The sequence below is a fragment of the Copadichromis virginalis genome, linkage group LG15, assembly GCF_057382275.1.
Source record: "Copadichromis virginalis isolate Kocher_CV1m ecotype Utaka linkage group LG15, C_Virginalis_male_GT1.1, whole genome shotgun sequence".
NCBI classification, from domain to species: domain Eukaryota; kingdom Metazoa; phylum Chordata; class Actinopteri; order Cichliformes; family Cichlidae; genus Copadichromis; species Copadichromis virginalis.
The window spans coordinates 6,915,583-6,943,419 of record NC_140632.1 but is presented as its reverse complement, the minus strand read 5'-3'; the positions used below and the strand labels follow the sequence as shown (position 1 = coordinate 6,943,419).

The 27,837-nt window shown below is 42.6% G+C and overlaps 3 protein-coding genes across 4 annotated transcripts; all 3 read left to right on the top strand.

The window, feature by feature from the left end:
• Window positions 1-1,806: 1,806 nt before the first annotated feature.
• On the top strand, window positions 1,807-10,233 carry LOC146691665 (very long chain fatty acid elongase 4-like). Its single transcript, XM_085431587.1, has 7 exons — window positions 1,807-2,073; window positions 3,371-3,462; window positions 4,056-4,243; window positions 5,427-5,507; window positions 6,644-6,815; window positions 6,939-7,066; window positions 8,579-10,233. Exons 2-7 carry the CDS (start codon window positions 3,396-3,398, stop codon window positions 8,873-8,875), a joined length of 933 nt encoding a protein of 310 aa, XP_085287713.1. The 5' UTR covers window positions 1,807-2,073; window positions 3,371-3,395; the 3' UTR covers window positions 8,876-10,233.
• Window positions 10,234-12,814: 2,581 nt separating this feature from the next.
• On the top strand, window positions 12,815-19,293 carry LOC146691664 (microtubule cross-linking factor 3-like). Of its 2 annotated transcripts, XM_085431585.1 has the most exons (9): window positions 12,816-12,868; window positions 12,950-13,986; window positions 14,560-14,784; window positions 14,972-15,130; window positions 15,446-15,514; window positions 16,093-16,362; window positions 16,438-16,824; window positions 18,309-18,971; window positions 19,107-19,293. In XM_085431585.1, exons 2-9 carry the CDS (start codon window positions 13,243-13,245, stop codon window positions 19,215-19,217), a joined length of 2,628 nt encoding a protein of 875 aa, XP_085287711.1. In that variant the 5' UTR covers window positions 12,816-12,868; window positions 12,950-13,242; the 3' UTR covers window positions 19,218-19,293. The 2 variants fall into 2 exon arrangements, with proteins under 2 accessions (XP_085287710.1, XP_085287711.1); XM_085431584.1 differs by having other exon boundaries at window positions 12,815-12,868; window positions 16,093-16,824.
• A 3,340-nt stretch (window positions 19,294-22,633) lies between these two features.
• On the top strand, window positions 22,634-26,747 carry LOC146691663 (uncharacterized). The gene is made up of 5 exons (XM_085431586.1): window positions 22,634-22,777; window positions 24,084-24,413; window positions 24,816-24,895; window positions 24,987-25,884; window positions 25,986-26,747. Exons 1-5 carry the CDS (start codon window positions 22,634-22,636, stop codon window positions 26,241-26,243), a joined length of 1,710 nt encoding a protein of 569 aa, XP_085287712.1. The 3' UTR covers window positions 26,244-26,747.
• The last annotated feature ends 1,090 nt before the right edge of the window (window positions 26,748-27,837 follow it).

The following is a 27,837-nucleotide window of genomic DNA, read 5'->3' as shown; positions in this document are numbered from 1 at the left end:
CCTAACTTCCAAGTTGCCCTGATGTGCCTCCACACTGGTAGTCATTTCTGATTACGGTCGAGCCCAATTGCCTCCTTCACGTTGTGCATGTGCACAGAAAATGTCAGTGTCAACCAAACTGGAATGCAAATGTGTGTGCAGGATGGTATCTGTGTGCGTTTTCACAACTGAGGTTAAACCCACGGTAAACATCCTGACCTGTGAATTTCAAAAACTGCTTCCTGAATCTTGCGTTTTAATATCGTATGAAACACTTCATACGAGCTACATTGTAACACATACAATTAGCGTCCAGCATGTTGCACAACCTAAAAGATGAAAAAGAAGAAAAAAACAGCAGTTTGGCTGCAGATGCACTATCGATTGCAAATGCTAAAATGTCTAAAGGAAGGAAGAATATGAGCAACTTCCTATATTTCTTTCTTGCAACACTCAAAGAATAAGTATGCAAAAAAAAAAGGGTGGGGGGGCAACTTTGTCCTTTTTGCAATCACAAACACACACTGAAACTATTAGAAAGCACACAAAAACAGTTATTCATCTCATCCGAGGGAGCGTGGGGGAAGGCAGGCCTGCAAAGAATGTCAATTTTAGAAATTATAGATCTCCTGTTAACGAAGCAAATAACTGCAAGCACCATAATTACAGTGCAACTGGAGCCATGCAAATAAACCATCAAGGCAAATTTGAATAAATTGCACCAGAGGAAGCACACTGTTTCATGCATTGTTTAGACATAATCTACTGTTCAGTTTATTTTGTATATAGTTCAATCGATCAATGCCAAATTCAGACAGCAGTCAAAACTATTTAAATATTAAGGTGTCTATTAGTGACACAGCATCTTGCAGATGTAGACATGATTACCTTCACAGACCTGTGAATGTATATGCAGTTTTTATTTACAGGGTATCATACAGGACTTAACTGTACTGCAGCAATATCAAAACAAATGGACAGAGGACGTCAGTTTACAAGTTGTATTTGGAGAGAAAGGCATTAATCTGAGCCATTACACCTGTTCCTTGTAGCTTGGTTTAAACACAAACAGACACAGGATACGTTCACATCCTTCACTGTTCTGGATGCCTACAGCCTTTTGGTGGTTGGGCCAGGTTAGTGCAGTCCAGCTGGATCTGTCACCCTTCCTCACAGAAAAGCCTATAAATGGCTCTGGCACAGCAATAGAGCCTTTTCAAATGTACTGTATTCTCCAAAACAGCACAGCCTGACACACTAGTCAAAACTAATTTTCACTTGTAGGTTATGCTGTGACAACTAACCTAACAAACGCAGGCAGTGACATATAGCCATAATAATTCGATGACTAATGTTGTGACTTGGCAATACATTTTTGATAAAGGAAATGGGAAATTTCGCTCCACCAAAATACATAAACCAGCTTTCCTTCTGAGGAAACCCTCCTAAAGGAGTCTTGAGCCGGTGACGGTGAATTGAAAACTTAAAGATAGCCTAACAGCACCATCTAGTGGAGAAATCCGACAGGGACGTTTTTACGAGTAAGGCAACCTGCAGAGCCAAACCTCTAGGATGTATATAGTTGTTTTAGGCTGTGAATAGAAAGTTATTATCATTTATCTATTTTTATTAAGATATATGAATAGCAACGAAGCTAGTTTGCTTCTTAATTATCTAACTGTTTATATGTACGGTTAGTAAATGCCGAGGTTTATCACAAGTGCGACAACGCGAGCACGGCCACGAGGTGAGCTGCCATCGCCTGATGCGCGTGAGACGGTAGAGTCGATTCCCGCATGCGCAATGCGCTCTGGCTTCCCTGCTTCCAGGAGATTGGGAGAAGAAGATGCGGCTGAGCGGCCGGCACGGACCGACTGCTTAACGGGCAAACCTTAGTCATAGGTTTCCACTTGCCTTTTCTTTTGTTAGTTTCTTGCCAAATTTGCTGCTTGATGTCGAATTTGAACAGGAGCAGCGAATGAACTGATAAGCTGTAAGGGCAGAAGAAGAAGAGGGGGAGCGAAACAGTTACTGACAGGAGTTGGGCATCATATTGCCACCGGATGTCATTATACGCTTTTAAATATCGAGGACGTAAGTAAATGCATCTTTAAAAACTATTGCATGAGTTTTAAGTGTTATTGTAATGCGGTTTTGAGTATACTTTGTTCTTGTGAGTTTATTATACATGAAAATTAAACATTTGAGCTTTAATTTTGGAGTTACTTAGAGAGGGGACGAGCCTTTTGTACACCAGAAATAATGTATTTAACGCTGGCGGATGAAGAATCACATTTCTATGGCTTGCAAGCTACAAAGAACTATAGTATCAGCCCTCAGTGCCTTTCAGCTACCACCTGTTACCACCATCCGAATAAAGCTGACTGGAGTAAATCACTTGTTGGACCCCTTTTAAAATAAAAAGGGCGATGTGTTTATTCTTTTAAATCCCCATCATTGCAAAAATGACAGTATCACTGCTGTGCAGTGTGCAGGTTGTATTGTCTGTTTTCCTTTCTTTCTTTATTTTTATTTTTTGCGTATGTCATAGCACATATAGGCAGATAACCATCCGGCAGGCTGTCAAATGGTTGGGCATTTGTTCTTAGGCCTACATCTAAGCTCGTTGATCAATTGAATGTAAGCCTCTTGAGCGGTCAGGGCGAAACCTGCTGACACATGCGCCCCAGTCTTTTTGTTCTTGCACAGACCCGGTTAACCCTCTCTTATCTGATCTCCCTCCGCGGCCCTCTGCTGCTCAACTAAACCCTGGACCCTGGATTGGATGTGATGCATCCTGCAAATAAAGTTATCCTGATAAAGCTATGAGCAACTCTGTGCTCAACACTCAACACTTTCCTTCCACTGAGCGCTCACTGGTGGGCAGTAGTTACTGTACACTTAGCAATTAATTATTTAAAGGGCAGCTGATCTGACGCATAGGATTAATTATAGATTAATATAGAGACACCTGCTCCCAGCTCTCAAGTGGATAAAAAGGGTTTGTTATGTAATGCTGCCTTATCAATGGGGTGCAAATCGCCCTCTGCATTATTACTGTCTCATATGTGTGCGTTTTTTATTTGTGTGCCCATTATTACTCAGTATCCTCCATCCATTTTCCTGTAGTTATCTGTAACTGATGGGAGTGCCCAGCAATCATAATAATCAACTTCCTGTGGAGGTTTGTGGTGAATAGGTGACTAATGTGCACTTTCAATGGAGAAAAGAGTGAAAAGAAAAAACTTCATCATGCATTTATCATAACATGCATTTAACATATTATTTGAGCTGTTGAAATGTTTGACTTTAGTCCAGACATCGTTTACCAATACAGTGTAACTCTAGCTGATTTTGATATTCTGCTCTTCTCTCTCTCTCTCCACCACAGTGTAATCTAGACCAAAGGCAGAGCCATGGAGGTTGTAACGCATCTTGTGAATGACACTGTAGAGTTTTACAAATGGAGCCTTACTATAGCAGGTAAGCTAGGATCTCTTGCTTGGAAACAACACGCAATAGGAGCTTTCACTACATACGCACATCTGTGGGGTGGCAACATGGTTTGTTCAACAGTGGCTGCATAATCATAATAATGGATTATTATAACTTCACCAAAAGTGATCGATGTCTCTTGTTTTCATCATCATGCAGTCGTGTGTATGTGTAGATGTGCTTGCTGATGGTATATGGAGTGAACAGAAAACTGCAAAAGTAAACATACTTGATGCTTTGCAAGTGTGTTTACAGCTACGTGCGTGTATCAAGTGAAAGAGGAACTGCAAAACTAAACTTGTCAGCTTATTTTTGAGCCGGGAAGAGTATTTTCACCTTCAACTTACATCCTCTGTACTGTTTTTATAGAGCTAATAAATGAATGCCAAACTATAACTTCTGTAGCTTGTGTTCTTAGTAAAAAATAAATAATAAAATTAATAAAGATTATGAGGGTTTGTGGATCAACTTTACAACATATGTTTATTAATGCTTCAGTTGAATCTATCCTGATATTTACAGCTGTAACTTGTGTTTTTCTTCCCCACCCTTAAAATTAACTGTAACCCCTTTACCATCAGACAAGAGGGTTCAGCACTGGCCCATGATGTCCTCTCCCTTCCCTACTCTGGCTATCAGCTGCCTGTACTTGATCTTCCTGTGGGCAGGACCTAAATACATGCAAGATCGCCAGCCCTACACACTCAGGAAGACCCTCATAGTCTACAACTTCAGCATGGTGGTCCTCAACTTCTACATCGCCAAAGAGGTGAGTGCCATTGTAGCCTTTGAAGGACCGATCATAGCTTAAAGTGGAGGTACTAGATGCTTAAAAGAGCCACGATATGGTGCTTGGCAGATTCTGGGCAGAATCTAAATTGAAAATACATTTTTTGTCCATCAAACTTACAAACAAACATAAAAAAATACTTTACAAAGCACTATATATTTTGTATATACATGAAATATACCTTAGAGCTTATTAAAGGAAATGGATGTATGACACAGATTCTGCAGGTCTGTGAATTCAGTTTCCAGCTTTAAAGATTGTGGATCTAATCAAATGAACATTTTATTTCTTTCCCTAATAAAGAGAAAATATTTCAACTTAATCTTACTGTCAAATAACCATTATTTGCACAAGTCAGAAGCGGCTGCAGTATTTTGTGGCTACCTTTTTTGATGTTAGCAATAATGCTCATATAACATGTTTGCAGTGAAGCCCACAGCATGAACATCTGTCACTGAATGCACCAAATAACAGCATTTCAGTCCGCTCAGAGTTTTCAAAACTCTTACCTGAGGGGGTTTAATGTAGCTTCCTTGATCACCCATTTTCTCTGGTAACTCCATTACGTGGATGGAACTGCCTTTACTCCCTACTAGAAGAACCTGGAGGGCAGCCAGTAAGATTAGTGTGGAAACCTTTGTATTGAATAAATAAAGACATTTTTAATTTGGTGCGTCATATATCCAGTCAACTAGAAGCATAAGACGTAGGAGAAATTCGATTTTTGGATATACATATTTTTTAACTGTCTATGTGACTTTAAATGAGTAGGCATCATATTTAGTGATTTACATTACCAAAGTCTTGTATTGCATACATGGCAATGCATCTGCAAAACATGTTCAATTCTACAAGAAAAGAAAGTGGGGAGATTCACGTGAATTATAGGAGCACATAGGCTCTTTCACTAATTTGATCTTTTTGAGTCAAATTTGTGTCTGCTTACATTCTTCATGTATTTTTGGATAAACTGAAGGTCCTATCTGCACAGAATCTCATGTTCAGTCCTGCTCTCTGTGTGCTGTTAATGTTTTAGCAGTGCTTACGTGAAAAAGGGTAATTGAACAGGAGTGACTTGCAGTAGTTGTCGGTCTCTCCAGATCACAGGCAGGATCTGTTGTTCTGCTCTCATCCTTGTTCCGACTTTGTGTCCTCTCATCAGCTCCTACTAGCCTCCAGAGCAGCCGGGTACAGCTACCTCTGTCAGCCTGTAAACTACTCGAATGATGTCAATGAAGTCAGGGTAGGTTCCCTCGCACGCACAGACATCTAAAAAGCAATCTGTGAACATCCTTCGCACACAGTTTACCTCTGCACTGGACATAGTTAGGGTAAAATAACATTAATATGACACTTTTTAGTATGACAATTTTTTTACTACTTTTACTAATCTTTTGTAAAGCAGTGGGGCTGCAGTATTGACACAGGAAAGAAGAGCCACATTTCTTGACTGTACATATATCGCTATAAGCATGAAGGAGAGCGAGGGCTGAGAGATACTGTATATTTCTAATGATTTCAGCACAAAGAGGGTTTGGCTCAACACTCAGAGGGGCGGGTCCAGTCAGTCTCACCACCCTTAAGCTCCGCCCCATCTCCACCTTTAGGCTTCACGCTTTCATGATGGCCTTAAGGATAAGAGATGCCAGAGCAAGATGGCTTAGAGAGCAACCTTGTGTGCTGTGTGTCACAAGGGGAGTAATTTGTACTGCGACAGAGTTGAATAGGATAACAGAGAGAGAGATTTTGACATGCTGTGTTAGTATAAAGGAGTTACTAAAAATATTTGATTTGCTGATCTCTCCAAAGATCCTCAGTTGCTACATTTTTCTGTCATCTAAAGATTTTCTATTAGTACAAAGGAAACTCAGGCAAAGAATCTGCTTCATTATTTGTGTACTAGGAAGAATACCACGCTAGAGATCACCACTAAAGAAATATTAATATATATTGTACCAATAACTATGTAAATATATAATTTACATAGTTTACAATAATGTTATTTTATGTGGGATTCTGATGTTGTCTACAGTTGCCATTGGCTTTGTTTACAGTGATCTTAACTCCATGTAATCATTATTTGCAGAACATTTGTTACCAGCAATGTTTCACTGAAGAAACCTTCAGAAAAGGAATCAGAAACAGGCTGTAAATAGTTAAATATGACCTACATAGGACCTTAACCTCCTCCGGAGGTCTTGTTTAGGATGCAAGGGATGTAACAGGTCTGTGTTGAGAAGAGTGAAATATAAGATGCAAAAAAGTCAGAGAAGTCAAATGTAATGTCCCATGCATTGTCTCAAAAGGTTTATTGACTTATGTGACGGATTCACCTCGGTGTGCTGTGATAATTCACCTTGCCTCATTTTATATCTTTAGATAGCCTCGGCTCTTTGGTGGTACTACATCTCCAAAGGAGTGGAGTTCCTGGACACTGTCTTTTTCATACTGAGGAAGAAGTTCAACCAAGTCAGCTTCCTCCACGTCTACCATCACTGCACCATGTTCATCCTCTGGTGGATTGGAATCAAATGGGTTCCCGGTGGACAATGTGAGTCAAAGAATCAGACTAGAGCTTGTCTTTGTACTTGGAGCTGGAAAATAGGCACATTACGGCTGTTTAGTAATAACACAGCCACCATCACCTCTGATATAAATGTAACTGTTTCCACAGCATTTTTTGGTGCAACCATCAACTCTTCCATCCACGTCCTCATGTACGGGTACTATGGCTTGGCTGCCTTGGGACCTCAGATGCAGAAGTACCTCTGGTGGAAGAAATACCTCACCATTATCCAGATGGTAAGTGGCACCTTTAGGGATGCATCATATATCAAATAACTTGACGTTATTGATTGCGAAAGTTTAGCCAACAGTTTTTTATGCTAACATGGTGTGATTGGTGTTTTTTGCCTCTCCGAATTACCTGAGCTAATTGTGAGGACAATGAAACACACTTTGGGTTTCACTTGCCTCAGAGTGATTATTAGTGACAATGGTTATCATCTAAAGATCCACTGATCTGCTAATATGTGAAGCCCCTAGATATAGTTTGCACCTTCATCCAGTTATAATAAAGTTTACGCAGAAACGCAGAGCTTATGAAGCTAATAATGAATTGCTATAAATGTGCTACAAATGAGCGCTTAATTAATTTTTTGCTTGTATTTAATTAACTATATCTGAATTTGTTGAACTCTTACAGACTTAATTAGACCTTTCCATCAGCAATGAGTCTTTTGAAGTCTGCCACATTTATGACTGAAAATTGGTTGACAGTGTATTCTTTATTCCACACATAGGGAATATTAATAAGATAGGATAAGACAAGATGACCTTTATTAGTCCCACGTGTGGGAAATTTGTTTTGTTACAGCAGTGGACAGTGCAAAGTTGCATAGAAAAATTAGAGAAAAAACACTGGAATAATATATCTATGAGATACTGTACACAATAATAAAATACTATATAAAATAGAATACAAATGCTAGATACAATTGATTATAATACAACGATGCCAGAAAAGAGTATTGCACTTAGTGTTATTGCTATTGCACATGTGTGGATGTGTGTGTTTGATCAGTTGAAGTCTTTGTTGTGGAGTCTGACAGCAGTAGGGAGGAAAGACCTGCGAAATCTCTCCGTCCCACATCGTGGGTGCCACAGCCTGCCACTGAAGGAGGCAGGCAGGTTTTAATATAATGTTATATTAAAAAATCAACTTTTAAATCTGTAACTATATTTTCCTCTTAGATCTTCACATTTTAAAGATTAATACAATTGGGTATCATATCAGTATGAAACATTATTTAATTGTTATAAACTTTTAATATAGTGATAATAGGCTTTTAGGAAATGTTATTAGCATTGATTCTAGAGGTTCCATGGTGTAGTAGCGAACACATTAGTCTAGCACAAGGTGGATCCCTGGTTTGATACTGCGAAGAGATGCAATCTCAGGGGATCACAGGCTAGTCCCAGGTCCCAAGACTGGATAAATTGGAGGGTTGCATCAGGAAAAGCATCCGATGTAGAATTTGTGCCAAATCAGATATGCTGATTCATCCACCGTGGTGAACCACTGGGATTAAACTTGGGAACAGGAGTGAAGTCAGCCCTCTGAAACAGCTGTATGCATGAGAAACACAAATATATAGGCTTTAGTGTTAAGAAGTTAATCTGACAGATCTTCGTTTGTTACTGATTTCTGCCTGTTTCAGTGATAGCTCTGATTTTAGTTGGTAGTTGTATATTCAAAAATTCAGACTGCTTCTTCTGTGTCTTTTTAATCTTTTTTTCTTACATACTCACCAGATCCAGTTCCACGTAACCATCGGCCACGCTGGCCACTCCCTCTACACCGGCTGTCCGTTCCCCTGCTGGATGCAGTGGGCTCTGATTGGCTACGCCGTCACCTTTATCATCCTCTTCGCCAACTTCTACTACCACGCTTATCGACGCAAGCCTGCCTTTTCTCGGAAAGGAGGGAAGCCCATAACAAACGGCTCCTCTGTGGTGGCTAACGGTCATAGCAAAGTGGAGGAAGAGGAGGAGGACGATGAGGAGGACAACGGAAAGAGGCAAAAGAAAGGAAGAGCGAAAAGGGAGTAAAGCAGGAAACGGGGCTTGCTTTGCGAAAAGCAGACAGTTATTTTATAGGCCAGAGAAAGAGGGAGGGGAGGGGAGGGGAGGGATAAACAGAGTTCAAACCAGACGATCATCCCTGCAAATAAAGTGGATGGATGTGATTAGGGACCAACTTGATGAAGTGAATGGTTAGCAGTGTGTGTTCACTGGGTGTGTCTGTAAATGGTTCTGGTTTTGAGGGGACGAGAGTGTCGGTTGTCTCCATGACAGCTTTCTTTTGTAATTAAATCCAGATAAGAAAAGAAAATTGCTGTTCGTGTAGGCCCACCCCCCCGTTCCTCTGTCCAGCTCTGTTTTGGACCATAGTAGGACCAAAATATTAAAGGAACCGCATCCTGCTCAGCATCCACTTACTTTCAACCGGAATCCACCTCCAACTTTTGTACTCTGGATTCCAGTACTGTTTAAAAGCTTAATAGTGTTTAATAAGCTAAATTAATTTATTTTCTAGTGCTTTCAATGAGTATCAATTCATTTGGGGCAGGGATAGCTCAGTAGGTAAAGTGGTCGCCCCATGATCGGAAGGTCGGCGGTTCGAATCCACTTAACGGCTACCCTGAGGTACCCCTGAGCAAGGTACCGTCCCTACACACTGCTCCCCGGGCGCCTGCTTAGTGGGCTGCCCACTGCTTCACTGAGTGAATGGGTCAAATGCAGAGAAAAACAAGTAATTTCCCCATGGGGATCAATAAAGTATCCATTATTATTATTATTTAAACTGTTAACAAGGGGAAAAAACATTCAAAACTCTGATCTTTCTTTTTTTTTCTTTTTTGGTTTGGGGGGTAATCATTGTTTACAAATACTTAGTTTACCTTAACATGGCTAGCAAAGAAACAAAAAAACATGTCTCTACATTATCTGCCATCAACTCTTTGCAGTCAGCTGCACCATCTACCAGACTTCAAATTTCACTGTCTTCTCTGATTTTATTTACCTGTGCTGCACTTACAGAGTGATACACTATTTTCTTTATGTGCTTTGTGGATTAAAAACCTGGTTTTAAATACTTTTGAGGGGGGCGGTGAAATTGTAGGTTTTTTTTTATAGAGTCACGCTAATTTATGATTATCTTTGTTATAATACACATTTCTGTGGGTCGTTCTTTCTTTTTGCTGTGCAATGTAGCTGAGGTGCAAGAATAAGAGATTGATGTACAGCTCAGTATTGTCTCACTGCCACGTAGAACGGACGGGGAAAGTCGTCTTGAGAAGAGCTTCGTCTTTTTTTTTTAAGGAAAAGGATTGTCTTATTAAAACAGAAGTGACACAGCTTTCCCTGGCTGCACATATAACTGAAATAAAGACAATGTCAGCACCCCATAGGTTGCGTTTGTGTGACTTTGTGCTAGTTTTGGCATTAGCGTCTGTGCATTCAGCTGCAAATCATCTGCTAAACTACCAGAAGCTAGTCTTCCCATCCTCCAACTTTCTCCCTTTGTCCTACTTACTTCATCTCTCCTATTTCCATCTGTACAATGGAAAGAGCTCTTATAGGTGAGTGTGTGTGACAGAGAGAGAGAGATAGGCAGAGGTAGGATGTGTGTTTGGCCTGCTCAGACAGATCTGCCCTAATCTTTGGGGGCAAATTGGCTTTAGCTCCAAAAGAGCTTATTTCCACGTCACTCCATAGGTTACTCAGGAAAGCGGGTCACTGAAAGAGAAGCCTTCACTAATCTGCCACCAGGTTGCTACTGCAACTCTCAAACTGCGTGGATTAGTTCATATTTGGCCTTGAAAATAGTTTATTTACAATGTGAACCATGTGTATTTAACAACTTCAAGATATTTGAAAAGAAATAGTAAATTCATCAGCCTGAATTATAACTCTGCCATTCTTGTGACACTGCATGATCTTTCCACACACTCACATTAATTTTTTTCATCATCCTGTAACAAGCAAACTACAGCCCACTCTTCTTTCGCCACACCATGAGTCACTAATGGCATCTATTCAATTATTTAGCCCCTATCATTTTCCTCGTCCATGCCTTTTCCTGTGTCCCGCAGCCTCTGCTCATTCTCAGGCCGTCATTTGTGGCTGCATGTCTGGAAAGTCAATTGCAATTCTTTTGCATCCTTTGTTGTATTTTTGCAAGTTCTCTTTATTTCCTCACATAATTTTCCCACATTCTTATCCCTCCTTCCTAGCATACATGCCCTACTCCTAAACTCCTACTTTCTTATAATGGTATACCTGTGGCTATTTTTATCTTTTTTTTTTCCACTGATGTCGTTAGCAAGGAGGTGGAAGGTTGTAGATGTGAATGATAGATTGGGTGAGATGATTGAGAGGAAGTAAATTTGTCCTCCTTGGGGACACAGAAGGATCTAAGCCAGCGACTAATAGGATTGCAGAATTGCCAAGGCTTTTCTATCAAAGGCATTTAGCACAGGACACTATAACCTGCATGCTTGCTGCTGTTGCTGCAGGAAGCAGAAAAAACATGTATGCACATGCATAAAATTGACCACTATTGCTACAGTTTGATGTGGAACTTAAAACATATGCATTCATAAAAACACACTGCTGCTTCCTGAATGTCTTCTTTCCTTTTGTGGCACACACAAACCTTTACACAAAGACAATAGAAGTTGTAGCTGGGAGACCCAAGTGGGCCAGTTTGCTGGAAGGGTGAAGGGTCAGTTTTCCGGAGGGGGTTAAATCCTTGCAAACCTGACCTGGGTCTTACTCATCTCATTAGCAATTATATTACTAAGGAGCTCATTCTAGCTGAACAGAGAGTGGAAACAGTCAGCGTTTTACTGGCTCTCTCTCTCTATCTGTGAGGCAGATTACCCTCTGGGCTTCTGCATAGGCAGTTTTGTGTATGTAGAGCACCCTCTGTTGGGCCACGGTTATATTTCTTGATTATTTAGAGGTGAGAGGATGAGCCCAATGATACAAACCTGTTAAAAATGTAAATATAAACCAAATAAAATGCTGTGCAAGGAAGTTAAACTTCAATTCAGAACAGTTTAAAACCAGTGAGAGAGTAAAATGCACAGCCAGTGCGGTTAATTTTCAGCAATTCAGGAATTCAGCTCATGTTTGAGCATTTTCTCCTTGTTTCCTTCCCTTAAAAATGGCTTCTTGGCAGTCACACTTTCACTGAGACCATTTCTGATTAACCTTAAGTGAACAGTCAGGTCTTTACTGGATTGTTTCTTATTTCTTAAGTACATGACCTTCAGATATTGTTCATCTTCTGCTGTTATTTTTAGGCCTGCCACTTTTTCTTTTTAACTCCTGACTTTAATCAGTTTCTTGAAAATTTTCAAGCACAACTGCGCACCATGAAGAGATATAGCAAGTGTTTGCCAAATAGTTCTTTGGGAATCACTTTGTTGGTGCAAAAGTATAATTTTATGTCCGTTAAATGTGGTTATCATTGGCACTTTTCACAGATTCAACTAAGCAAATGGGAACAACTTCTGTGTTTTTGCAATGGGCTGCTAGCAATAAGTGCCTAAAGATACAATTTTAGCTTTTTGGAGGCAAAATAAAAGGAAATTATGGGTTGACTGAGACTTTTACACAATACTGCAAGTAAAAAGGAGTAATAAATAACAGCAGGACTGGATGTGTCAGGAATCTGACAGTTCACCTTTGCAGCTGGACCCACTGGAGGATTACACCAGCCCTTTCAGCAAACTGGAGCCCCAGAAATCGATGCCTGTTTCAGTATCAGTGAAGTGGACTGTATTCAAACCAACCAAGAGTAGTCTATTTCTTACATTCTTGTTAACATTGTGCAACATATTGTAGTACAACAATATAATGCTCTGAATATGAGACAGAGGAAGAGAGTGGGATATGTCTATAAGCACGAGGCTGTCGGGAGAGGCTGTTTTACTTCCTGTTCTGACGTCCACCATAACGTTTACGCCCCCGTGCCCCTGCCCTGCAGTGCCTGGTGGTACCCCGTGTCAGCGTCTCCTCTCTCAGAGGTCCGCGGTAAGGATTCAGCCACTATGTAAAATTCTAAATAAATGTTAAAACGCATTTGTTTTATTTATTTTTTTAATACTTTTACAGAGTCGTGGCACCGCTCATGTGTTCCCCGCCCTCACTGGCTGTGCGTAAAGCTTTCGGGTCATATGCATATGGTTTGGGATGAAAGGATAGGGGCGCTGACAGCAGTGGCACAATAGCGACATCTAGTGGCTCACTGGAGGCAACTTTGAACTTTTAGAGTTTTTATGAATGTTTTGCTCATGTTTCAGTCAGGCTAAGATTTTCAGAAAATCCTTCTGTAGGGCTGCTTCGTTTTTCATCTATAAAAGCACGCAAATGCAGCGTGTGCGTGGAGTTTACTTGAGGTGGAAAAAATGAAGCCGACCGTGAGCGGCGCTGCAGATCCTTCTTCCACAGCACCGGCAGACAACAACGCAGGCAGGAGGAGGAGGCAGCACCGGGCTCCCTCGCCGGCTACAGCCCAGGAGGGGGCATTAAAGATTGTTCCCAGACACCCGGGCAGCTCCAGGCCTCCTGATCGTGCACGGAGAAGCGGGGATCTTGGGTTGAGGGACAGCCTGAGCACCGCAGACAGAAGGGAGAGGGAGCCCGAGAGCCGCGGAGGGGCAGCTGTTCACCCGGATGGTGCTGAAGCTGAGCTTGTCAGACCAAACAGGGCGGATGCTGTCGAGGAAGATCCGGCAGATTTCCCTGTACCGACTCTAGGCTCTGCCTTAACCCGCTTTAAAGGTGACTCCACACAGCCTTTGTTTTCCGGCAGAGCTTATTCGCTGAAAGAAAAGGAGAGGAAGCCAGCTGAGAGAAGCGGACACGGGAAGAGAACCGACGTGTCCGCGGCCTGTGGAGCGGGCCTCGGTTTGGGTCTGTGGAAAGGGCGATGCTTACAGGCTGAGCTGATTCACTTCCACCTGCAGAAGAGACTCAAGAGGAGGGGAGCCAAGATGCAAGCCAAAGCGGACAGCACTGGGACGTCGGAGACCGCCGTGGAAGAGCCGGAGCGGGCTGCAGAGGCGACAGAGGCGGGGTCCGTGACACAGCAGGACCAGGCCCTGGAGGAGGAGATGGAGAGGCTGCTGGAGGAAAACGAAGATCTCAAGGTTTGATAGACTTTAACAAAAACATTTTTTTTAATAAAATTAAAATACTTTAAAATACATAATCTCACCTAACCTGAATTGTAGGCCAATGCTAAAGAGGTGAAATCATATTAGAATGACACAATTCAGAAACGTCTTAATTGTCATGAAATGACAGATAGCATATGGGGTCGATTATGTTTGTAGGACAGGCTCTCTGTCTTCAGTGAAAACGCATTCGCTATTGTAACTGTATATCGATCCTGATGCTATTGATTAATACGGATCGATTATATCTTGTGTTTAGAAGGGACTACCCACAATGCCACAGCTGGAATTCATATGTTTGCAATGTTGCATTTATATATCCCTGAAATGAACTGTGGAGTAATAAAGATGATCAGACTCACATCTGGAAAATGATTTTTTTTCAGGTTGTATATTTTAACCTGAACCTGAAAATCTGTAATACGTCTGGAGCTACTAGTCAGACTCTGAACCAATAAAATCTCCTGTTTTCGAAGTATATACACCTCCTGCTGTCAGTGTGACACATGTAGCAATCACATCTTCTGTCTGCTATGATTCTGCTAGTGTGAGATTGAAGAAATGAGGGCTGAGATGGACGAGATGCGAGACACTTTCTATGAAGAAGACACTTGCCAGCTCCAGGAAATGAGGCGTGAGCTAGAGAGAGCCAATAAAAACTGCAGAATCCTGCAGTATCGTCTGCGGAAGGCTGAGAGGAAGAGGCTGCGCTACGCCCAGACAGGAGAGATCGATGAAGAGTTGCTCAGGAGTCTGGAGCAGGACCTAAAGGTAGGGGAGGGGAGGAGATGACTCTGTGTGTTAAGGTTAATATGTTATGTATGGGAGGTTTTAATGTAGGCTAATACGAACCATCACGTTAGTTCAATTATTATGCATTTTACAGCAGCAAAAATCAAGTATAACAGATTATTAGTTATTTCTCCAAAACAGCAGGTTCAGGTTATGATTATTACAGGTAGCAAAGGATGTGTCTGTGAGGCTCCACCATGAGCTGGAAAAAGTGGAGGAGAAACGCACTAAGACGGAGGAGGAGAACGAAAAGCTGAGACAGAAGCTCATAGAGGTGGAAGTGACCAAACAAGCCCTGCAGAATGAACTAGAAAAAACCAAAGAGGTGTGTAAACGCTTCCCCACATCCATCACCATACATCAGAGGAGCATTAAATGTAATGTGTCATAAATGTCCACATATATGAATATTAAATGATCGACCAGCAACTTCATTAGGTAATACCTGAGTTGAACTTCAGCAGGTCGCATTGATCATTCACCGAGTTACTCCCACGTGACTGGCTGAACAGATATTTGCTTTAATCAGCAGTTGAGTGGGTATACTTAACAAAGTGGCCAGTAAGTGTACGCATACAAGTATACTCATAAATACATTAAGAAGTCATAATTTAATTTCAATTGCAATGTCCTCTTATAGTCTCAAAAGAGAAGAGGAAGCAAGGACGTCCAGAAGAGTGACAAGAAAGCAGCACAGACTCCCACTGAGGTGAGATGCTGTTATGATTAAAAATAATTATTTTATTTTGTGTATATTTATACATTTTTGGCATAAATGCTTACCTTGCCTAAACTGATGCAGATAATTGTTAGGAGGTAGTTCTCTTAGGAAAATGTGCAGTCTCATGTGAACTGATGTGTGAATATTTAGTCCTGTATCAGCTATTTTTAAACATGCACTTCAGCCTGGAGACAGCCTGCCCATGTATTGAGCAGTCAGGCCAAAGAATAAACAGCTTTTACCCTGCAAACTCTCAGGGTCCAACCTGAGATTTTGCGTATGAGCTTCTGTGATATCCTGTTGTGTCAAATGTTTGGCTTTTCACTTCCAGCTACAAAGTTTTAGTGAAAGCTGAGGGTTTGCAGAGCTGGAGCAATTTTGTTAGACTTATTACATGCCAAGAATCCGCTGAGTCCGACGAGAGATAACCGTCTGGCTCAGAAAGACTGTGGCTAAAAAATCTGCTCTTCACTTTAATCTTAAGTCTTAGGTCTCAATGCAGAAACCAGCCTTCTTAACAATTTAACAAATTCAATGCACTTGAGTGTATACAGTTTGTGTTTTAGGAGGACAATGAGGACCTGAAGTGCCAACTAGCTTTCATCAAAGAGGAGGCTGTGCTTATGAGGAAGAAAACAGCCAAGATTGACAAGGAGAAGGACCGGCTAGAGCAAGAGCTGCAGAAATACCGCTCGTTCTATGGAGAACTTGACAGTACCCACCCAAAAGGGGAGGCTGGGGGGCCACCCACCACGCGTGAGTCAGAGCTGAAGCTACGCCTTCGGCTGGTGGAGGAGGAAGCCAACATCCTCGGGAGAAAGATAGTTGAGTTAGAGGTAAGAGCAGACTGTGTGAAATTTCTGAATGAAAGATCATGTGATTTTTGCACCCGTCTCCCTTTTTCCTTACAGGTTGAGAACCGTGGCTTGAGGGCTGAGCTTGATGACCTCCGTGGAGAAGGAGAGAGCGGTGGAGGCTCGGGTTGTGGAGCGACAGGTGGGCCGGGCGCAGGCCGAGGCCTGGGGGATGATCTGACAGAGCTCAGACAACAGCTACAGCTGGTGGAGGACGAGGCAGAGCTCCTGAGGAGAAACCTGGCTGATGCTGAGGAACAGAACAAGAGGGTGACAGCTGAGCTGAACAAGTTACGCTTTAAAGCTGGCACTCATGAAGGAGGTGCCAGGCATGGAGGAGGAGGAGGAGTTACAGGAGGAGCAGGCATTGATGGAGCAAAGGCAGAAGCCCTCCAGGAGGAGCTGAAAGCTGCAAGACTGCAGATTAATGATCTAAGTGGCAAGGTAAGAAAGGCGTTAAACACTGACATAATATAAGATGCTGATCCATGTAATTCATTTAATGCTTTTATAATTAGTGTAAATATATGCATTTAGGTATTAATTAGTAACTCATTCCCAAGACTGAGAGTCCACAAACACAATTCCCTAACAGTCTGTGGTTCCAAATACGTGTGTTGCCATCGGGGAAGGTACTCTAAGAGTACCCTCTCATCTCTTCTTTCCTCTCTTTTTTAGCTTTCATTTATTGGCTACTATAAATATTGATGCTGATAGATCTGCAAACATTTAAAATCAGTCGATAGTATCAGCCTGCTTGGTAAATCAGTTGGGTTTTTGTTATGATCTGCAGCAGCAGATTTTGTGGAGCAGAGAGTGAGGACCTATTTGCAGACAATGTAAGCAGGAACAGAACTATAACAAAAGGCGAGCAGATTATTCGGGCTGATTGGCAAAACAGTACAAAATAAGGAAACTGAACTGAAATCTAAACTGGGAAAGACACTAGAACATGGGAAGCACTGGAAACATAAGCTGTGTCTCAATTTAGGGGCTACTTTAGCCACGCTCCTAATCCATTGCCGCACATGAAAACTATTTTTATATTATTATAAAAATATTTGAAATACTAATTTAATTAATACAGTATTGCAAAGAGTAATAAAAATAATATTACAACAAAGTAGCTGTCGCCATTGTTGGAAACTGGAATTGGCTGGGCCGCGCTATGAATTCTGGGATAGGTTGGGCCACGAAGGATAGTCCCGACCTATCCTTCAAATTCAGGGAAATGAACGACGCATTTGTCGGCCGCATTTGGAGCAGCCTTCGAATTGGGACAGCCTTCATTGCATTGCTGTGACGTAATTGGCCTTCAAATGCGGCCTCCGAAGGATGCAGCCCCTGAATTGAGACTCAGCCATAGAACCTGAGAGACACAGGGGAAGACAGACAGACACTCAGACAAAGGACTGAGACAATACGTACACTGAGAGGTGATCAGGGAAGTGGAAACACATGGGAACACAGCAGGAACAAATTAGACATAACGAGATAGGGAAAGCAAAACTGACACAATGAACATGAGACAAGGACTATCAAAATAAGACAGGAAGTAGCACGAACACAAAAACTCAAGAGACTCAAGACATACAGAGAGATGTAGGGTGAGAGATACAGAGCGAGGGAAAGACAAGACAGTTTTACATGCACCTTTCACAGTTCTGCATAACTTTAAGTGGGTAAAATAACTGAACAGTTTTTACAACAGGGGAAAATTGCCCATAAAGTCCCAAATCATTTTTTGTACCAGGGTGTAACATGTTCGATCCTGCTGCAAAGCCTGGTATTTTAACATTGCAGCCTATGAGGATTGACTTGCTTTTGGAACCAGCCTGCAATTTATAGTTTTATCTGTCCACCCCAGAGGTCACTGCTTCGCCAAAACATCTTAAAACAGTTCATCTCTCTCCGCCTCTTCCCATCAGGTTATGCAGCTGCAGTATGAGAACCGAGTGCTCCTCTCCAACATGCAACGCTACGATCTGGCTTCTCATCTCTCCCTGCGGCCGAGCCCACGGGACAGCGATGCAGAGAGCGATGCCGGTGGCACGACGAGTGGTCGCCGAGAGAGCGACGAGGACTCCACCTCATCCCGCCTGCTCCCTCCTCACCGCAAACGCGAGGGTCCTGTTGGTGGGGAAAGTGACTCAGATGAGGTGAGAAACAATAACGGCAGCAGTCGCTGCTTGACGCCCACCCGGGGCCTCTACACCCCTACTGGGCCAGAGGGCGCCGCCTCCTCCGCCTTATCCCGCTTCCTGCCTGGTGGCCGGTGCACCCTGCGTGAGCGGCAGCAGATGATAGACATCCGCGTGGAAGCAGAGAGGCTCGTTCGCACCATTGATAGGCTCATCGCCGATACTGCGGCCATCATCTCGGAGGCGAGGGTCTACGTTTCAAATGGCGACTTAATGTTCGGGAGGTCCGGCGAGGAGGGTGGGGAAGAAGATGGGAGCAGAATCAGGGAACATGAGCTGCTATATCGCATTAACGCCCAGATGAAAGCCTTTCGTAAGGAACTGCAGGCCTTCATAGACAGACTGGAAGTGCCGAAGCTAGAGGACAGGGAGTCAGAGGAGCCGCTGTCGGTGAGAATAGAACTGAAATATCTCATGTGAGCACGTAAAATATCCTCGAGAGTTAACTGTATTTCTTCCTTTTTCTCTCTTTATCCATACTCCCGTGTTTCTCATCTGTCGGTTTGCCGCTCCTCCCTCTCCCAGATGTTCCAGCCAATCATTTTACTCATCCTCATACTCGTGTTATTCTCATCCCTCTCTTACGCCACCATCTTCAAGCTCGTCTTTCTTTTCACTCTTTTCTTTGTTCTGTGATGCACACCTCCCTTTAACACACGTCATCCTTTGGTTTGTTTTCCCTCCGTTGATTTTTTTTCTTTCCATCCCTGCATCATTTGTTGCCAAGGTAACCGACAGCACAGTAAAAGCTCAGCACTTACCGAGGTTGCACTCACATTGGAGGAAGTGTGGCCAGCTTCAGCACTGGAATCTGCATTATCATCACGCATCGCCATCTGCATAAGACGCTCGAGACGGTAAGTTACAGACAGGTTACACATTGCAGATAGCAAGTGGAACTCTAACATAATAATGCTTAATTTTAAGCCTTAGTGATGTTTAAACGGTTAAATTGCAAAAATAATAATAATAATAATTCACGCCCCTAAGTTGTCATAAATAGGAAAATTTGTCTTACAGAGAACAAAATTGTTTTCAACTGGACTGTAAAAATGTCTATTTCTGCTAAATGCAATTAAGCATTTTAATGAAGCGGACAGCGGGGATGTAGTTTCAGTCTCAGATGGCCATCTGAGGAGCTGCAACTCCTCGTAGGCTTCATTTGTAAGCACTGGAAGTGTCCACGGGGTTAAAAACAGCCACCTCAGAGACTTATTGTAGTACAAACTTGCAGCACGACAGACATCATCAAAGAGTCCAGTTATATAATATGTCCTGTGTGTGTGTTTGTGTGTGTGGACATTTTAAGATGTGTGCCTGTTTGAATCATAATAATAAATAGTCCAGTTTTTTTGTAGTTCATTCCTCACTGTGCGGGTAATAGCTGTGGATTTAAAGCCAACGGAGATATGTTGGCATATTTGTGCGGAACTTGTTTAAGCCAAAATGAAAGTTTGGTCATATAGGTTTTATTCTGACTGGATGCAATCTGAACCACTTAGTGCTACTTAGTACATTAGCTGTTGTAACAGGACTTGACGGCAGCGACATCGTCTTTAATTTGTAGAACAACACTTGCTGTGCCGCCCTGCTGTTGTTGTTGCCTCAAAGTAAAGTAAGGTGAAAGTTTGTTTCTGTCCCACCCCTGAATTCCTGAAGGGCTTAATTATTCATTTGGGAACACAACAGGTGGAAGACTAAGGCTGATTTCACACTGGAAGGAATTCTGATCATCACCATAAGAAGGGGTCAAGGACCCCAAAATTCCCAACAGGGTCTTGATTAGGGGTTGCTATTAGTAATTGATGGCGTGGCAGATGAACAGTAGCAACTGTCTTCAGATGTTCACCGCAGCAGAATGAGTCACAGCTTTAGGTTACTCCAGGACATGGATGAGAGTGTGCATATTTTACTTCTTTGCACCATTTGAAGCATAAATAATGTGATACCTCTAGTGAGTGTGTGGCTTGATTGTTAGTTTGAAGTATTTTATATATGTATGTATATATATATATATATGTATATATATATATATATATTAAAGCTTTAAATATTAAATTTAAAGATTTAATATTAAATATTAAATCTCTACAAATTAGATGTAAATGCTGTATTATTATTTTTATTATTGTTTGTGTGTTGTTGTTGTGTTTTTGTGACTGTCTCCAATAAAGATATTACTCCGTGTGACACATTATTACTCACAGTGTCACACGCACTCATTTGGCATCCCTTGGAAAAATGATTTGCAAGCTGGGCACGGTCACAAGGCAAAATCTGCCCAAGCGTCCGAAAGCAGAGTAGCAACAGAGAAGCTGATTGGTCGAGAGACCGCAGCAGCTGAAATAGCTATGTAAACACTTTCCCCTCTCTCCGCGAGCCCCGGTAATTATAGCAGGGATGCTGGTGACGACAGTTTGTCCCATCGAGACTTCAAATGCTGGAATAAGTTTGACAATATGATATTTGACCTCCGCCCCACGTAAACACCCGGGAGCGGTATAAAGTGTGGGTACCCCGGCTGGAACAGAAGTTGTTTACCCTTTAGCTCAACGCTCCCCGAGGAGGAGGACAAGGGGATCCTTTAAATTCAACCCCTGAGGTTTTTTTTTTGTTTTTTTTACGTAACACAGTGGAGGCAAAAGCGAGGGGGACGCAGCGGAGAGAGGGCAGTTGAAAATAATTGGCGAGCAGGAACGGTTGAAAGGACCGAAGAGACCAGGGACTAGACTGAGGAGTTACACCCGAGGGCAGATATAACTTTTACGTAGAGGTAGGTAAGAAAAGCTGTAAATTACTAAAGTGGGAAACTTTTTTATTTTATTTTATTTAGTTTTAATTATCAACATATACAAAATGAAAATTGAAAAAATAATAACATGATTTTTTTGTTTTCTTTAAAGATTTATTCTGAGTCATGTTCAGTTTGATCATTTTTCTTTTGGCTTAGTGTCGGGCATACTTTCTGTTCCCCTGTGCCTCTCCCCTGTCCACAGGACGTGCAGTCACTTTACTATGCATAGTTACAAGATTATTAATATCTCTACTCTTACATCACAGATGGGAGGGAAGTGGCTGGTAAATTCGGGCATTTTCTACCAGGATACTTGTAATATTGAGTGGCGGCATCATCAACAACAACAACATCAGAGAAGCCTTGCTGTCTCAGTTTACCACAGCAGTTAGGCTCTTGCTCTTGGCTGGTTTTAGGGAACTGGCTCGCCGTCTTGGATGCATCTGAGGTGTTCCGCAGTTTAATCTCCAGGAGGACGTTTTTAATGTTAAGCCCCACTTAAGAAGCACTGAGCTCAAGTAGGATTTTAAGTGGTTCTTTAAAGGTCAGATGCAGAAGAGATAATGATTTTTTAAACCTTCTTACTAATAGACTCTGTCACAGTTTTGCAATTTTTGTACATTTATGTTTTTTTTAAATTAGCAAATCTTATTGTAATGATTATCAGTATAAACATGATAGGTGGGTGTAGGATATAGGGTGGATAGAGCAAAATGCCTAACAGGTGACATCATGTGTGCACATGGGCACTCTGATTCATGCGTGAAATGTTTTTTCTTTGAAATGCCCGGTCAGGCTGGAGGTCAAACTGACCAAGAGTTGAAACAGATGGCTGTGGCACTGTCGTGTAATAGTTTTGTCTACACGTGCTGCATTGGTAGTTCTAACATGCCTGCAATTATTGGTGAAGAATTCCAAAAGCAGCTGTAAATATCTGACCTTCCTGAGGATAGAAGTATTCAAGCCAAACCCAGATGAAAAAGCCTTGACTGAAAAAGTAGAAATGGGTTGATCAGCCTTTTGATTTCAGTGTCAGAAACAAAACCAGATTTTGGGCTACTTTATATAGAAATACATTGAAACACATTGAAATTAATCAACAACGCTTGTTGTCTGTCTTCTATTTCTTTGACTTTTTAGTGTTTCCAGGCCATTAATCCTTCTGCCCCTTGCTTGCAACCCTTTGGTGACCTTTGACCGAAAAGTGAAAGGGGGGGGAAGTCATTTGAAAGAGTGTCTGGCTATTAAGCAGCCTGTCATGGCAGCTATAGATCTGGAGCGAGGGCTTGAGCACAGTGGTTGTGGCTGGGGGCAAGAGAGACCAGAGCTGATGGACAACTTCGACTCGGAGATGCAGGAGTGGGAGGACCAGCTGCAGGACATCCAGAGGAAAATCGAAGAGGTGAGACGTTACATAAACAATGCAGGACTTTTAAATGTACAGACTGTATATAAAATATGGCAGTGGCCACTGTGATGTCACCCGTTAGCTTGTGGACATGCATTTTGAAACCTCAGCTTTAGTATTGTGATCATCGCTGTATTGTTGTGGAGCCAAACTGACCTTTGGCGTCACTAACCATGCTTGCTAGCATTACCAAGGTGCATTAATGAATAATGAAAGGCAAATTTGGACATTTCATGTGACTGGTGGGTTGTACTGGGATCGTGTGCAGTTTTCTTGAAGGTGTATATCAGCTTTTGATAAAACATATTTATTTTTGCTCTACAGTTGTGCAGTTCAACATGGGTCTATGGCAGGGGTGTCAAACTCCAGGCCTCGAGGGCCGGTGTCCTGCAGGTTTTAGATCTCACCCAGGGTCAACACACCTGAATCAAATGATTAGTTCATTAACAGGCTTCTGGAGAACTTCAAGACATGTTGAGGAGGTAATTTAGCCATTTAAATCAGCTGTCTTGGATCAAGGACACATCTAAAACCTGCAGGACACCGGCCCTCGAGGCCTGGAGTTCGACACCTGTGGTCTATGGGGATTAACTTTTGGTCGCAGCCTCAAGTGGTCATTTGAGGAACTGCACCAATCTCAGGTTAAATTTAGCCAAAATTGATCCTTAATCACACATTGCATCAGCACAAACAGTCGATGTATCTACGCAGTGTTAACTGAATAGATACGTGCAGATTTCTACAGACTCTGGGTCAGTGGGTGTAAATTGTACTTACTAATACTACAACCTACTGGTGTGGAAGTGCAAAAGTAAAATTCAGTAGATTGATTTTGTGATAAATGATGGTCTCGATGTTTAATTTAAAGTGGAGTTATTTTGTTTTTGTTGTTGTTTTTTCTTCCCAGAAAGATGTATCAGTTATCTCTCAACATGACCACGTGTGGTACATGTTGTGTTTTCAGTGAGGAGCTTTTGTGGCCCCTAGAGTGTGTGTTAATTGGAGTAACATGTGTGTTTGTGCTCCATAATAAACTGTTGGCAGCACACAAACTGACACAACCTCTTGGCTTTGTTGGAGCAGTGATGCAGACAAATGTTAACAAGCTGATTAAACTGTGATGTGCTGACAGATATGCTGGACACACACACACACTGTCTGAAAAAGGATACCAAAGTATTGCACATTACAAAGATGCAAATTGAAACAGGTGCATGTGTGTAATGGTATTATGAGCTTGTCAGAAATCTAAGTTAGATTTTAAAGTAGTTTTGTAATCATTAATATCGCTGCTTTCCAGCTGTACAATGAAGTTCAGGCCCGCAGAGGAGCAAACGATATCGCCGCTGACAACCAGAAAAATGGCACCCCGTTGGAGTGTGGCCTGGGTCACCATGGCAATGGCCTTTTTGTGCCTGACCATCACAGAGAGAGCCACACTAGAGCTATAACTGTGCCACATCACTATAGTAACGGCTGCAGCTCCAGTGGGTACAGCTACCCTGTGTCTCATCAGAACGGCTACGGTTTCTGCCACGCCAACAGCGTCTCAGAGATTGGCGACCTGCTGCAGGATTATTTGGGGGCAGGGAAACAAATGGGCCGGAAGAACAATGGAGCTCGCCACGTGGTAAGTAGAGGAAATAAATTCTCTTATTTCCCTTCCATGTGCCTCATGTCGTTGGCATTTGCACGCCCGAAGGAACCCGATCAGTAAAAGTATAAGTAGGGCTTTGGTCAGGAGCATATTGATTACAGTTCCCTGTAAGTCTGCTTACACAGACAAGCTGCCAGATAGGAGCTAGTTTCACATTCTGTCCCTGTACCTGACAGCAGTGGAGAAGAAAGCCAACTTGCCAAGTGCAACATGAAAGTACAGTAGATAAGAATAGATTGAGCTATGCTATATCGAGTGGTGGGGTTCAGTTTTGGTAAAGATACAGTAAAGGGTACCTTGCCAATGATCTTCCAGCAAATATAACAGCACAGGGTGATACAGGGTTATTTTTATGTCACTTCTGATCTCTTTCAGCGCTTCAGTGACACAATCAAAGTGAGCCAGGACATCGCTGCATGCCAGGGTGAGATTGAAAGAGGATCTGGAGATAAAAGGTAAGAGGCTGTATGTGTTTTTCATCAACTCTTTATAGTCTGAGAGGATTTTTGTGCCTTGTTTTGAGTTATTTTCTCTGTGCCGAACCAGGCTTGGTAAAGAACAGTTTTTCGGCAGTTTTGAGGAGACTGAAAACAGAAAGAACAGAGTGTCTCACATGAGAAACTCCCCCTGCAGAGAGAGTTCCCCCAACAAAGAAAACTCAGCCAAGCCCCCTCTTGGACAAAGGGATGCTCCTGCGCAAGCACGCTCGCAACTCCAAGGGACTGCAGAATCTCCCGCTCTGGACAGGAAGTCCTTCAGTGCAGGTGTCATGGGTGACAGGAAATGCAGCAGCCCCTCTGTTCTCAGGAAGTTTGGAGCCATGCTGCAGGAGAATGAAGGTAAAATGCTGACAGAATCTGGAGTGGTTACCCATCGGGGGCAAGCTCCAGAAGCAAAGTGTCCCACTCCCAGCTGTCAGCGCAGAACTCTGGGAGCCGCTGCAGTCGCCGGCAGGTTGCCCACCCGCGTGCCTACCCAGAAGTGCCAAACGGATTCTGACGTGCTGACAGCAGAGATAGAGCCCAGCCAAGATCGGGGGTTAGCATTAGACCCTGGAAGGCAGAACTACAAGGATCAAAGAGGAGGGTACAGCAGTTCCAAAGGATCCCAGTCTGGTCCCCAGCAGTCTCAGAGGAGATCACAGGTGGCAGGGAGCCCAAAGATTAGACCCAGAGCTCACAGTGGGGCAGACAGAGATGGAGGACTGGCTCGAGAGAAATCAAGAAAGGCTACAGTGGAGCAAGCGGAGCCCAAAATGGAGCACAGGGTTTCAAGTGCTCCCTCTGTAATCCATAGGGGAATGTTATCAGGACAGGAGTCGACTCGTTATGGCCAGTTGAGGGATGAAGGACTCATTGAACTGCTGGACATGCTGGAGATCCAACACGAGTACAGCTCCAATCCCAGAACAGGATACAAACCCTACAGACAGGAGCCACAACAGGTAGGTAAATTTCTGCTTCTTTTTTTACTATAAATTTGATAAACCTGTAAAAAAAAACCTGTAGTACACCCTAACACGCGTACCACTGTGTTTGTAACCAGACAAACCAAGCTGAGTTGTCACCAGCCACGCCTAAGAAGAGCTTCTCTCGCCCTGCACGGCCGGCCAACCAGCGACCTCCTTCCAGATGGGCCAGCCGCACCCCTCCTGCCAGAATCACCGCCCCCTCAGGCCCAATCTACCGCCCACCAAGCCCACTCACTCACCCCCCTAGCCCCATGACCAGAACCCCAAGCCCTGCCATGAAGCACCGGCTTCTTATTTCTTACTCTCTTCCTACTGAGACCGTCATTATGTAATAGTTCCATTCGAACTGAGCTTGTTCCCTTCCTCTTTTTTTGTAAATAATTTCTATCAAACAAGAGCGCTTCGTTTTTGTTGTGAGATAAAACACATCCACTACATTCTCCAGTGCTGCTGTGGCTTTTAAATCCTTCTGTGCCTAAACTTTGCCAACACATCACCATATCGGCTTTGTTGTAATCCTGCATCGTATCTATAAACTTCTTTATTTTATTTTTTTTTGTATTGAATTTCAGGTGTTTTCTGTGTAACGTGACGAAGCATGCAGCCCTGTTTTGAGGGTGCATGCCCGTGTGTTTGATCCTTACGGCTGCTGTATTATCGACCGTTCTCCGTTCTTCCAGCGGCCACTCCTCTAACTGTCAACAACAGTGTGTTGTACTGTATCACATTGTCAAAATATATTTAAGATGTCGAAATAACAGCTGTGACAAATGACTATAATATGCCTTTAATGTCTTTTTTTCTTGGTAATAAATATGACAGTGCTTTGACATAAAGACTCGTCTCTCTCTGCGTTGAAGGACTGCATTGTCTCACTCCATTAATATTGGCTCATATTGCAGGACGTTGCCCGCTGATGCCTGCTGATATCCAATCACAGCATGCCAGTGAGATGGCAGCTCGTCCAGAGCTAGGCGGCTTTGCAACGTGACATAAGCTATTTGAAACAAGCTATGTGATTACTTCCAGCTTCCAGATTGGCATATGACACAGTTTTGATTTGTTGGGTTTAATCATGTTCTTAAAAAAAAAAAAAAAAAAGTGAAATGATGATGCTGTTAAGCACATAAACACCGTGCAGCGTCCGTTCAAGGGCAGTTACGTTACCTGCCGTTATCGGGATATTCAGCGTGCGGCACAGGCAGAGATGACGTCGCATGCTTTGTGTTTCTCACCTCATCATTCTCCCATCAACAACCTCTGGGGCACCTGACACCTGCTTTGGAGCAGAGGAAGGAAACACATTGACACACTCACAAGTTTACACACTGGCGCTGAAAGAACATTTGCATTGCATAAAAAAAGCATTCATATCACACAGTTTCTGCACCAACCAACATCATTTTTAGACGTATGCACATATGTTCGTGCCCTGCTATGCCTTTTGCCCCATTTTACAGGGTATTTGAAGTGTGAAATGTCATTTAAAAGCTGCATTGGTGCGTGGAAGACTCTTGGGCCTGTGTTTCATTTCATGCCTGTCACCCAACCTCTCAGTGCTATGTGGCACCTCAGACAGAAATAGCAAGCGTGACGTGTGTTTTGGTGCCAGAAATCTTATCCTGCTGTCTTTAGGAGTATAAATAAAGAGCAGGAAGGGGGTTTTGGCTCCTCTCTCTGTCTCCTTAGCTCTTTATCTTTTAGCTTATTTATCTCCTTTTCTGCCTCCTCAGGTAGAAATGTCTTTAGATTCTGGGTTTCAACTGCTCATCTGGGACATAATTTTGCCCCTCACTCATTTTCTTTTTTAAGTAATTTTATTTAGTGGTTTTTGGGTTCATTTGTGTGTGTCTGTGTGTATTTTGCTTTTTTAGGCACATTACAATAGTTCCCCTTATTATTCCTCTGTCTGGTATCAAAATTACA

Excerpts from the sequence above, each read along its gene's own strand:
- LOC146691665 (XM_085431587.1), top strand. The coding sequence starts at position 3,396 with ATGGAGGTTGTAACGCATCTTGTGAATGACACTGTAGAGTTTTACAAA. Across the intron at positions 3,463-4,055 it reads ATGGAGCCTTACTATAGCAG|ACAAGAGGGTTCAGCACTGG; the intron begins GTAAGCTAGGAT and ends CTTTACCATCAG. Across the intron at positions 6,816-6,938 it reads ATGGGTTCCCGGTGGACAAT|CATTTTTTGGTGCAACCATC; the intron begins GTGAGTCAAAGA and ends CTGTTTCCACAG.
- LOC146691664 (XM_085431584.1), top strand. The coding sequence starts at position 13,243 with ATGAAGCCGACCGTGAGCGGCGCTGCAGATCCTTCTTCCACAGCACCG. Across the intron at positions 14,785-14,971 it reads GTCTGGAGCAGGACCTAAAG|GTAGCAAAGGATGTGTCTGT; the intron begins GTAGGGGAGGGG and ends TGATTATTACAG. Across the intron at positions 15,515-16,092 it reads CAGCACAGACTCCCACTGAG|GAGGACAATGAGGACCTGAA; the intron begins GTGAGATGCTGT and ends TTTGTGTTTTAG.
- LOC146691663 (XM_085431586.1), top strand. The coding sequence starts at position 22,634 with ATGGCAGCTATAGATCTGGAGCGAGGGCTTGAGCACAGTGGTTGTGGC. Across the intron at positions 24,896-24,986 it reads AGAGGATCTGGAGATAAAAG|GCTTGGTAAAGAACAGTTTT; the intron begins GTAAGAGGCTGT and ends GTGCCGAACCAG. Across the intron at positions 25,885-25,985 it reads ACAGACAGGAGCCACAACAG|ACAAACCAAGCTGAGTTGTC; the intron begins GTAGGTAAATTT and ends GTTTGTAACCAG.